We start from the raw sequence: 12939 nt of genomic DNA on the forward strand, positions 1-12939 counted from the left end.
CATTCAGGCGTACGTTCGCATGACAAGACGATTTGCCGAATCCCAGAAAAGGCTGTTACGATAAGCCTTGACATGGACCTGCCAAGTGTGAGAAGCATTCAAGCGGGCGTTCTCGTGTCAACATAATTGCCCTCTTCTTCGAAACAGCGTCACCGATTTTATTCCCGGACCTGACACGAAGGTAAAGACGAAGAGAAGAAAACCCGAAGGGCAGGAGGTCACCGATGACAGAACCTGACGAAAGCACTAATACTTCCACAGGCTGCCCAAGAAGGCAGCGACTACCACAAGACCGGAAGGGGTTATTTAAGGCCGTCCTGGTCCCCGTGTTAGTCAGAACCGCTTGAGGCTCGGGTAAGAGTCACCACCATGTACCAATGAAGTGAATACAATCTTTTCAACTTTTTTTCTTCATCACGATGCCCGGCTTTATCGTCGTTTCCTGATTCTTGCCGTGAAGACCCACCTCACCCGGTCGAGATCGTATCAATGTACAATAAAATCACTTGCAATCAACTACATGTTACACTATGTGTTACTGATCGTATTTTAAACTTGAAATGCTTTTTGCTCCTATTGTCGGTGACCTTCAAGTGACCTTGAGTCAAAAGCCAGAGCGGTTATCCGGGCACTCCAAAGAGAACATCCGGACAAGTTGCGAGAACAAAAGGAGGTCATCCGGGCAAGCAGTCAAAACTTAAGAAAATACAGTCTCTGGCGCCCAACACTTTGTACAGGACCGTACAACATACGCTAATACCCTGACCAAACAAGTTGCAAAAAATATTGCTTTCGAGTTCTTCCTAATGTTTTTTCACAATGTCACTCAAGCTGTAACTTCTAGTACCCTGAAGTTTTATTCGTCATATCGATTAGCGACGTTCAACAGGCAGACACAGGGCACCAAATACTTTAATTGTCATCTCTTGGTGTTGAGCACTGTTTTGAACGCCAACGGTCCGTGAGTTCGGCGGCGCGGGTTTCGCGTGGCCTCGAAATATGGCACCATGCCGCGTGGCGCCTCCTTCTGGCGCCGCGGTGGCTTAGTGGTTATAATGTTGCGCTGCTAAACACGAGGTTGCGGGAGCAAGTCCCGACTGCGGTGCCTGCATTTCGGTGGAGGCGAAATGCAGAAACGCCCGTGTCTCGTGCATTGGGGGCCAGTTAAAGATCTCCTGGTGGTGGAAATTAATCCGAAGTCCCCCACTACGGCGAGGGTCATAATCAATTCGTGGATTTGGTAGATAAAACCCCAGAATTGAATTGATTTTCTAGCTGGGCCGTGCGCTCTGTCTGCCTGGCGTCTTTGGCTGCCTGTCGTGCGACCTTTAGCCGGTTTTCTTCTTTTAGCAGGCCAGCGTCCATATGGACCAGTGCACAGTATGGCGTGGTGTGGTGTGGTGTGCTGAGGCGTGCCGTCGAGAACGTGCACTACGCCCATTTTAAGATTGTGGCCAGTATAATCTCCAACCAATCTGCTTGGCGGGTCGCCATTTCATGCGTGCATCTACTCTCGATGACGGGAGAGCCAGCAATCTTTATTGGTGGCAGAAAAACTTGTTACTCTGTATGTAACTGCTGGTTTAGATCGTTGCTCCTATATTAGTCTGTAATAAAAAAAACAACTCGTAGATTTCTTCTTGTAAGTTCCACTGGTGTGTGTCGCTTGGTTGATAGTCATTTTTTTCCCTTTAGCTGAACTGTTTCGTGCGCCTTCTATTAAGTGTATCAAGCCCGCATATAATAAACAGACAGAGTACTCTAGATGTTGCCGTTTCCAACTTTTTTTATTCCCCTCTTCCTCCCAGCCCCGTTTGTGCGAATTCTGTCTTGTGTTCTTCTTCAATTGCCTGAGCACGCTTCATTTGTCCGCCTTTGTTTTTATGCTTGCTGGGATAAGAAGATAAGCGTGTTACCACATTGGACACCTAGTTTTAACGATCCGACCTCTCGGCATTTCGTGTCATTAAACTTCTTTCTAGTTTTAACGAGTTGCAGACATTGCGAGACTGTAAAAAAAAATGTTTTCCTTGCCTGAATCAAGAAAGCCGATTTACAGGCTTCCCCAAAACTGGGCGTTTATTTTGAATGAAAGCTGCGAAGTTCAGCAGAACCGGTTAGCACCCGCGCGGTAATTCGCTCAGGAACTGGCATGCCTCTCCGCAAAAGCCACGACTCTCCAGCAGCACAATCATTCGGAATAAGAGTCCTCACTTGCATCGGCCCCACACCTTTGAGACTGCAAAAGTGCTGTTCTGTGTTACATTCAAACGGAAACGGCTATTCAATCATTTTTAATAGTGAATTCTGAAGGCGAATACGATCTGAATAGCAAATACCATTCGATTAGAGTATATGTTTCTACTTCATTTTGCCTGCTGACACGTTGGAGATCTCCAGACAAGCCACGGAGATTACATTTGTAAAGACTTCCCGGTCTTCCCGATTCGGTCCTAGAACATAGGCAATATATTTTGCCTAACGCTGTTGTTCATATTAGCATCCAATAATTGCCTTGATTCCTTTTGTCCGAAAGTCTATTGGTTCACCTGGGGCTGGTGCAGCTTTTGAAGTAAACACGCTCATTCCGGTCGGAAGTTTGCACTTTTCCCATGAGTGTGTTTAGAATATCTGAACATTTTTTGTGCTGTATATATGTCATAGATGTATATGTCTACGTACTATCCGTAGATTTACATAGAAGTGCATCCGTAATCTGCATCTCTTCTCGACACGCAGTTAATGAACCTGGTTTATTTCGCTATATTATTGTTTTCTTCCCTTACTGTCGCTGATCGATATTCCACCAACATGAAGCGTGCGCACAATGACACGATAGCAAGAAATTTTTTTTTTGCGTAGCTTCACGTTGCATATATGCGGCTTTGTGGGAAAAATGACGTGTTACTTTTAGAAAATAATGTTAAATATAGCAGTTCACCTGGCTAAACCTACGAGCGCATCAAAGCACGTAAAACCATAAAAAAATTGGAGGACGCTTAAGCTTCGCCTTCAAGAGTGGGACGCGACAGCGTTCCCGTCGACCCGCCAAGGGGTATAAGACAATGCGCTACGGCACAGCGATCACTTACGATGCGCCCCGCATCGGACTTAGCGCCCACCTATCACGCGGTGAGCGTCGAGCAACGCAGCGTTCGGCGCGGCAACGAAACGTGCGCCTGAGCGAACGGAACGAACCAAAGAACTCGGTGTCTCGGAGGGGAAACGATCTACGCCAGCTAAACGTCGTGATCGGCACGGGCAGAGAGATAGATAGTGATCTAAACCGGGAGCACGGCGAAGCGTCGTCAGGGGAGAGGGAGTCCCGCGACGCGCCTGGCAGCGGTCCCAATGCGCGCGCGGCGCGCCTCCTGTCGGGGCAGCGCCGTACATTGAGAGGAGGGGGTCTTCTGTGTTTGCCGCAAGATGGCTCTGCGTGTGCGGAAAGCGCAGAAGAAATGCAGAGGAAACGCACTTCGCAACTCGTGTAATTGTGACTTCTGTACGTTACATGTTCATAATTACCGATATACACCGCAGTATAACTTTCCACGGCTCGTTTCGAAGGCAACACCGCATTCACTAGAGGCGCGTTTGCACCGCTTGGAAGCATCGAACTCGTGGCTGAGTGGTAGCGTCTCCGTCTCACACTCCGGAGACCCGGGTTCGATTCCCACCGGGCCAATCTTGGAAGTTGCTTTTTATTTATGAAGCGCCTGCCGTGATTTATCGCTCACGGTCAACGCCGCCGACGCCGACACCCGACGCCGACGCCGACGACACCGGCTTTTCTGCGACACGAGCTCCTTAACGCTATCGCGTTAAAATGTTACTGCACAGATTTTCTGCGAGAGAAACCGGGCGTCCGCGCAACGAACGCGCGCTCGCTAGCACACGACGCACTTGACAACGACAGCAAAATTGAAGACGTCATGTTGTACAACTGATGCCTCAAATATGTACACGTAGCAAGAAGGTGTCAATATAAATTTGCAGTTGAAAGAAAGCCATTATAAGATCGCAGATCGCACGCGCGCAATCGGTCTCAGCGCCTGCAGCGAAATTACGTTGAATATGCCGCGAAGCGCGTTCTAGTTCGCTCGCAGCGCCCTAGCACAGTTTTTGCACACGCGCGCCGCAGCAGGAGAGTGCCGTCCGGTTCACTCCACCATTGTCTAGTACACTAATCTGCGGGAACCGCTGCTGCGGCCGCACCGGCACCTGCGACGTGCGTGACGTCATTACCACAGACGCACACGCCAAGTGCGGAGGCATCGTCGCCACACTCTTCCCCTTCTCACCCTACCCGCCTCCATTGCGGCAGAGGCGTCGTCGCCCCACTCTTTCTTCCTCTCAACTACCCGTCTCCCTTCCTGTGCAGGCGCCGTGTCCCTGATACGGATGTAAGCCGTTGCAGGTAACCCCTCCCCCTCCTCCTCTCCCTAGGAACGCATGAGGGGGATGCATACGATTGCTAGAGGTGAACAGCTTCGCTGCGAAACTCGCTTCATGTGCGCGCTGGAGAGAAGTGCTGTGCTATAACGGATCAACAGCTTGCGCACACGATAGCCGTTACGAAATGCCACGATGCTCGGGTTTGGGTCCTGTATATGAAGCGCAGCGCTTCGTTGTTGCTATAGTTACGAGGAATGTACTCCCTGTGAGGACACTGCAAAACTGAAAAAAAATTTCATTGTTGATTCTCTAACATGAACGTACGACGTCGCTATCACTGTCGTGCCATAGAAGCCCCGTTTATATTTCTCGGCAGACATATCTGGTGGACCACCTTCCGGCCCCCTTCACCCGTCAGCCATTTAGAATGAAAGAACTGGTTGTGAAGGGTGACAGAAAAAGTGGCAGATTGTACGGTGCAATCCGATGTAAAGCGGCATATTACTCCACCCGGAGCTCATGTGTTACAATAGTACACTAATACAATATTATGTGAGTCAAGTATATATCACACAGATATATAACATGTAAGTTTAACGGTCAAGAGCTTCTCTCCATATCGGAGAAGTCGTAGAATGCAGTCATACAGGGCTTTGAGTAAAGGGAAGCAGGTGGCCCAAATTTTCATGGATTTAAAAAAAAAGCTTTTGATATAGTATTGCAGAAAACATTAATTCATAAATTAAGCTATATAGTAAAAAACGAAGATATATTAAACTGGATCAGGGCCCATCTTTCTAATCGCTGTCATTATGTGGGGCTCAGTAGGATTTCCTCCCGAGGTGTGGCAATTGATTCTGGCGTCCCCAAAGGGTCGGTGCTCAGGCCTTTGCTTCTTCTGGTGTTCATAAATTACAATGTTAAAAACATCTCTACGAATATCAGGTTGTACGCTGATGTTACGTTTTGTACAAATCAGTAAGCTCTGTAAAGAATCAAACGGAGTTAAACGACTATTTGGCCATGGTCATTTTATCATGCGAGCAGTGGCAAATGCCCATCAGTTGTGAAAAAAAAAACTTTATGAGAATCACTTGCAATAAGGAGCACCTGCCCTATCACTTGCAATAAGGAGCACCTGCCCTTTAGTTATTCTACTGCTGATCGAGTTCTTTCTAAACGTGAGCACTATAAGTATTTAGGATTACTGATTACTAACGAACTCTCTTGGAATACACACATAGGTAATTATGTAGCCGATGCCTTAAAAAAGGTGTTCTTATTAAGGCGTACACTGTAGTGCGCTACCCCCGAAATGCGTAGTCTTGCCTACTACATCAATTATCCGTCCTGCGTTAGATAATCACGTGATAATAAGGGACCTTCTTACTAAATCCAACATTGAAAAATTAGAAACAATAGAGAAAAAGACTAAGATACACTGACAACTCACATGGTCGCAGCTCTATTAGCAAATAATTAAAAACGGGTAATATCCAACCAGTTATTATATAGAAACCGTGCTTATTGACTCAATTTCTTTTATCAATTGGTAAATGGTCACTACAAAATTAACACATCACATATCTTGACTTCATCTGCAGGTTGCGCAATTAGAAACCGACACTCGAAAACAATTACGCCTCTAAGGCAAATAGTCAATTCATTTATATATTTTTTTCCTCGTACAACAAACGATTGGCATAGCCTCTCTAAGGAAGCTGTAACCCAAAAAATGTTTCGTATTCGTTGAAGAGCATTTCATTTGAAGTGTTCTGTATCCTGCTAATACTGAATACTATTGTCTTTTCTCCTTTGCCCAAATGTACCGTTCCTATGAAAATGTACCACTCTGCTATGGTCTCATACTGCAGTATATTTAAATAAATAGAAAAAAGCAAAGAACAATTGACAAGCCGCTCTTGCTACGTATGAAGGCAGCTTAAAAGCGCTTCAAGGAGAGAGATTTATTACAGCACTAAATGCTGAGCAGTGGGACTTTCAAGAGAGAAGTGCAAATGGACAAGTCTAGCATGTTGAGTTGATTGAAAGGCATAGCTAATGGGTGCTCTACGCACGTATAAGGTAACCCAGGTACATGTGTTAGAGTACAGCTCTTAGGCGTCCTTTGCTGCGGCGAGTTTCGGCGTCGGCATGCCCCGTAACCAAGTGAACGAGCACAGCGAAGGATGAAAGAGCGAACGCAGAGCAAAAGTGCAACACCGCTCGCGCTGCAAAGCCTTTCTGTCACATACATGGAAATGCAGGCGTGGGTGCAATAACGGGTCAAATAAATAGCTACATTCATTTCACCTTGAAAGTGTCCGGGACGTCCCGTTGGAGCTTGTTCGGTCCCCGGGTAGCTTCCGCAGCGATGATTAGGAACAGCAGCTTGATGCCTATGGCGTTGGGACTCAAATGGCAGTGCATTATGTCCGGATTACGAAAACCGTGTGCCACGAATCCCGTCCAGCCAGCGATTATATGTCCCCAAGGAATATCCCATCACCTCCAACTGTGACGCGATTCGTCGAAATTAAAAATAAATTGGTTTGGGCTGTCTCAACTCGGCCACTCATTTTACTCATGGACAAAATTTCATTCCATGTATCTTATTATTGTGCCTCGTTAGTGTCCCACTGCACGACGCAATCACATTGCCAGCGCAGGATGAGCTCGGCTCGGTTGACATGCTGTCGCGACTAGTGGACAGGACGCTGCGCGAGGCGAATATGGAGATGTATGTTCGCTTTGCGAGTGCTTTTGCCGTGCTTGTGCCCTTTCTGTGCGCCCCCGTGTACTGCACATACTTTGCTCTACGCAGGAAATGAAAGTTCTGCTGAGGATGAAAATAAAAGCGTATCCTGCTGCTTGCAGCTGCTCACTTACAAAAAATAATAATTCTGGACCTACTTGCTCTAATTGGACAAATGAAGCCGAGCACGGGAATGAGAAGAACAATTGCCATGTAAGAGATAAAGTAAACAGCCTACGTAATTGTTTTTTGCACCTGTTCATACCCTGTGCGCAGGTGTTGCTTGTGCGAACAACCTCCTCTATTTTTTTAAAGGAAAACTCCCGTGCACAATAGGAAACTCACGTTTATTGGGTAACTATACGATATACTAGTGCTTTTTGCTTAATTAAAGCTGGTTTCCTGTGAAAATTATTAGTCTATATTGATTTCTTCCGCACTTCTGCACCCCTGACCACAGAAAGTTCCAGGACACAGGTGGGTTTGCTCTCAAATTGAAGTATCATGGACATGCTTTAACACATAACCTTCACACGGGACGATTGAACTTCGGAGCAAATTTGCATTTTTTTCGTGCCTTCCACGTTCAGAAAGTTGCGGTCCATGCATGCGTGTGCGTAAGACTTCTAGAGTTTCCTTGTAGGCCTCTACGAATGCAAGGGCTGACGGCTAAAGCTTGCTTTGACATGCACCATTCCTTCGACGATCATTTTTGTAAATAACAGAAACTGCAGAGCTCGCCAGAATGATACTTCTGTCTGTCGGTACGCCTAATCAGTCCTAAAAGTTTTGGCTGCATTGTACCTCGCTAAAATTCTTGACGTATTTCTTGCGGAGGCATCGCGAATGGGCATTTGCGCCTGGAACTTGCGCGACAGAGAAGTTCTCCCAGTGATATCGAATTACCCCTGTTTGTGCCACCTGACACCATAGTAAGCCTGCAGAATTCCTAATTTCATAAAAGTATCCAATTGTGAGCTGTCACGGAATGTACTTCCTTTTTTTAGCACTCATTCCCGTAAATGTAATTGACCACCACGCATTGCTTGACGTGCTATACCTCACTTACTTCTCCTATTGTTAACTAGATTATCGGCTACCCCCATTTGCTCTCTAATCCACACTGTTTTTTTCCTGTGTCATATTGTTGTGCATTTATTTCTCATTAAATTTTTTTGGCGATCCTGAACTTTTTCACAAACCTATCTTTTAATCTCCCAGATTCTGCGTCATATATTAATACTGGTAGAATGCAATCATATTACAATTTTCAAGGAAAGCAGTAAGCTCGCAGGAATGACTTGGTAAAGCTTAATTATTCGCTCCAAATCAATTTATTCTTCTGTAAATTTCCATTTGATGATCAGCGTCCCTTGTGCCTAATTGATCTCTACTTAAATCTACTGTTGCACAGATTCTAGGGGCTCACTGCCTACAACGAATTCTCATTCATTTTCCAGCCTATTGAACATTAGATTTGCCTTCTGCATAATAATCATCAGCTCTACTGTTATATATTGTAGGCTATGTATCAAATCATTTTTTTGTAAGTCGTCTTCACTATTACTGAACACGAGAATAAATGAGAAGAAACGAAAGAAACCGAGGGGCCCGATTTTTATTAGTCATATCACAAGAAGCCAGCAAACACTGACACCAAGGGCAACATAGGGGAAATTACTTGTGCTCAATAAATGAAATGAAAAAAAAACGATAAATTAACGTAAATGAAAGTGGAAGAAAAAACAACTTGCCGCAGGTGGGGAACGATAGGGAACGAGGTGGGGATGAAAAGGTTGTGGGATCGTTCCCCACTTGCGGCAAGTTGTTTTTCTTCCACTTTCATTTACATTAATTTGTCGTTTCTTCATTTCATTTAATAAGCACAAGTAATTTCCCCTGTGTTGTCCTTGTTGTTTGTTGACTTCTTATGATATGACTTATAAAAAAATCAGGCCCCTCGGTTAACCCTTTTTCTCCTCCTTTATTAGGTAACGAGGGTCTCGAATCCGGCAACATTGATGCCTTCAGGTAGCATGTGTGGGTTTATTGACCGGTTGTCTTCACCTAAAAAGATCACGTTCCCGTGACGCCTGCGGCCGAAAGGATCTTCCACATCCGCCGCCAAGGTCTGCGAGTGGTGGCGCTGGCGAACCCTCCCAGGGTTCCACTAGGAAACATAAAATACCCAAGAAAGTGAATGGGGAAACGGCGCCGCGGTAGCTCAATTGGTAGAGCATCGCACGCGAAATGCGAAGGTTGTGGGATGGTTCCCAACCTGCAGCCAGTTGTTTTTTTTCATCCACTTTCATTTGAGTTAATTTATCGTTTCTTTATTTCATTTATTAGGCACAAGTATTTTCCCCTATGTCGTGTTTGGTGTCAGTGTTTGTTGGCTTCTTATGATATGAACAGGAGAATGTCATCATCAAATCTCAAGTTGATGAGATGCCCCCGTTTGAACTTTCTCCTACTGGTTCCCAATCGAAGGAGTTGAAGAGTTTTAATCACGGGATGAATAGTATTACATAGACTTTGTCTCCTTACATCACTTCTTTCTCGATCGATATCTTCCCGCGTTGCTTATGGTGAACTAAGGTAGCGGTGCAGTTGGTAGTTATTTGCCAAGATGGCCATGTATGCTTCATGCGCTCCTTGATTACAAAGTGCACCAACGAATGCTTGTATTTCTACTGTATTCAGTGCCTTTTCGTAATAAGATCGTTGGTTCGACCGCAATTCATCTGTTCAGGAGGAGGCATAATGAAGAGGTAGAACACAGAAAGAGAGACCGAAAATAAAAAGGAAAGGTTTAATAAACTTCAAGACGTTTCAGCTTCCTACGGTAGCCTTGTTCACCTTCCAACGATTGGCTGAACGGCTGTCGTAGATTGATAAAATCGATGGTTCAGCGATAATTCGTCTGGTCGGGAGGAGGCATAATAGAAAGGCAAAAGACGAAAACGTCGACCAAAAATGAAAAAAAAATTGAAAAATTTAAAGATGCTTCGGCTTGTGTACGGAAGCCTTGTTCACCTTGTTTCCATAATCTGTGAAAGCCTTATAGAGAGGTTGGTCGTATTCGCCGATTTCTCAATTACCTGATTGATGACATGGATGTGATCCATTGCTGAAGATCCCTTCCTGAAGTAAGCCTTTTCTCTGAGCTGATTGAAGACAAGCGTTGCCATCATACTATAGTAAATTACTCGGGCAATGTTCTGTGAGCCAGTGGGCCTGTAATTATTCATTTGTTTAGCATCTCCCTTTTTACGGATTAATATGACGTTGGCACTCTTCAAGCTCTCCAGTCCACCTGAAATCTCGAGGCATTAGGAATGAGGAGCCGCAAGCATTTGAAGTAAAAAATCTGGTCCCTATCGGGTCACATTGACTTATTCCTCCTTCCTCTAGCGCTTTTACCATCGAGATGTCTTGCAAAACCACTCTAACCCCTTCGCTAGTTACAGATGAAACTTTCAGATGCCTGTCGTTGCTATTTCTAATTAATGATGCGCGGTTGCCCTGAATGCTGTACAGTTCAGTATAGAGTTCCTTAGCCGCTAAACTAATCTTCAAAATTGCTGATATGGCTTTGCCCTGCTAATCTTTAGTCGTATCCGTAAACCTGATTCCACGGCCCTGCTGAGCCGCTTCAACCGCCCCAACAGAGCAAGACATTCTGCGACCGCACCATACGGTAGCCGGAAGTAGAATCCCCAACTAAGCCATGGCACCGTCGCAGTGAGCTCAACGCGTTCAACGCAATCGCCGGTATTGTCCTGTGCACCATAGAAAGAGGGCAAAATAAATGAATCGAGGCACCGCTGAGATTCGAACTGACGATCTCCTGTTTACTACACAGGCGCTCTAACCAACTAAGTCACGGCGCTGTTTTTTATTTATTAAGAAAATGACATACATACATAAAAACACGTTGGCTTACTTGGACCAACGTGACAAGCTAAATTTTTTTGAAACTCACCAATTCATCTAGAATACCCAACCAGGCAGGCGGATCTTCCTGTACACGATATATCTTACGTATGAAAATAATGCTCTCAACAAAATTTTCTCGTACTGAGCGCGCATTCACATGAGCGTGCGTTACTGCCATCCGTGTCTTCCAAAGACTATGGAGGCCCAGGAGCATTATCATGTCGTACGGGAAGCCCTGATGGCTGTCTACCGGAAGGAAACGTATACCCTGTGCTGTTATCGGCAGTTCCTTTTTAAGAGTTCTTTGCAAGACGTCCCAATAAAAAATTGCATCCCAGCACTCAATGAAGGCGTGCTCAATGGTCTCCGGCTTGTTACATAGCGCACAGTTTGTCGTCCATGGTACAAATATTCCTTTGTCGGCTATACATGTTTTGACCGGAAGGGTAGATGTGTGCAATTTAAAGAACGACTTTACGCTTGTTCTCACTGGCACCCTTTTAACTCTTTTTAAAACATCTTGTCCTGGGCCTCCATAGTATTTCATTCGGTACCATAGCACTGGTATCATACCTTCAACTAAATCCTTGTAAAGTTTAATTTCTTGTTACTGTGCTCAGGTACTGAAGGGAAAACCGAGCTTTTAGTATTCGAAGGGAGTCGACTACTTCTCGCAAGTAGCCTTTAAGCCGATAGTTTACAGGCTGTGCAGTAGACACAATTAATTCAGGCAAATCGCTTTTGAGACGGACCTGGATCATCGTACGCAAGAATGAATCACTTTGATCTCGTAAGAAGACAAAACGAGAAGCAATCAGTCGTAAGAACAAATGCGACAATCCAAGACCACCATCTCGAACAGGACGAAACAAGTTGGTTCGGCTGACCCTTTCCAAAGTGGAACCCCAGATAAAAACAGCAAATACTCTGTGCATTTTCTGTACATTCTCACGGGTCATCGACAAAATTGGAGGACATTCCACACTTTGGCAATGAAAAATAAATTACAAACAGTTGCCTTTGCAAACATTGATAAATCACGACCTTTCCTTCCTCCGGTTTTCTCTTTTACACGCGACGTCTCATCCTCCCAGTATTGCGTAGTACTCTCGTAGTTCTCAAGCGGCACCACCAAATATTTCGAAGGAGACACTGTCCATTGTAAATTTGCAAAGACAGACGGTGTGATGTCCCAGCTTCCATGCCAAAAACCGATGCTCTTGTCCCAATTGATCTCGCGCCCGGTGTGCCTTGCAATATCTTTTAGCATCGCTTATCGTCTCCAGTACACTTTGGCGATCTGTACAAAAGATTGCGACGTCATCAGCATATGCAAGTACTTTAACATGGGACGATTCAAGCTTACAACCATTGATTTTTTCATTACTTATTAGAGATAAACAGAAAGGCTCTAAATAAATTGCAAAGAGCAGCGGTGACAATGGACAACCTTGCATCACTGATGATCTGAGTTTAATTTTCTCAGTTAGTGTCTTCTTCAGCACGATGATTACCATGCAGTCATTGTATATCATTTTTAAACCATCGAGTATAATTGTGCCTATGTTAACGTGTTCAAGGATACAAAAAAGAGCTTCATGCCATACATGATCAAAGGCCTTTGCTAAGTCCAGCTGCAACATAGCGACCCGCCCGCGAAAAATGTCACAGCACTCAAGAATACTATGGGCTACATGCACATTTGTAGAGATAGAGCGACCTTTTACGCCACATGTTTGGTGTGGTCCGACTAGAAATTTGATGACGGTCTGCAGTCGTCTTGCCAGCACTTTCGTATAAACTTTGTAGTCGGTGTTCGTGAGCGTTATCGGACGGTACGCACCCACAGA

At 45.1% G+C, this 12939-nt stretch overlaps 2 protein-coding genes across 2 annotated transcripts in view; one reads left to right on the top strand and one right to left on the bottom strand.

The window, feature by feature from the left end:
- The window catches only part of LOC135900541 (uncharacterized), a 47974-nt gene extending 41117 nt beyond the window's left edge, over positions 1 to 6857 (bottom strand). Inside the window, exon 1 of the mRNA XM_065430019.2 lies at positions 6709 to 6857. Within this exon, the coding sequence (XP_065286091.1) occupies positions 6709 to 6825 (117 nt within the window). The 5' untranslated portion in view covers positions 6826 to 6857. The remainder of the gene's footprint in view (positions 1 to 6708) is intronic.
- The window catches only part of LOC135900500 (uncharacterized), a 223442-nt gene that overhangs the window by 111502 nt on the left and 99001 nt on the right, over positions 1 to 12939 (top strand). The window lies entirely within an intron of this gene.

Source organism: Dermacentor albipictus, chromosome 5 (genome assembly GCF_038994185.2).
Source record: "Dermacentor albipictus isolate Rhodes 1998 colony chromosome 5, USDA_Dalb.pri_finalv2, whole genome shotgun sequence".
Lineage (NCBI taxonomy): Eukaryota > Metazoa > Arthropoda > Arachnida > Ixodida > Ixodidae > Dermacentor > Dermacentor albipictus.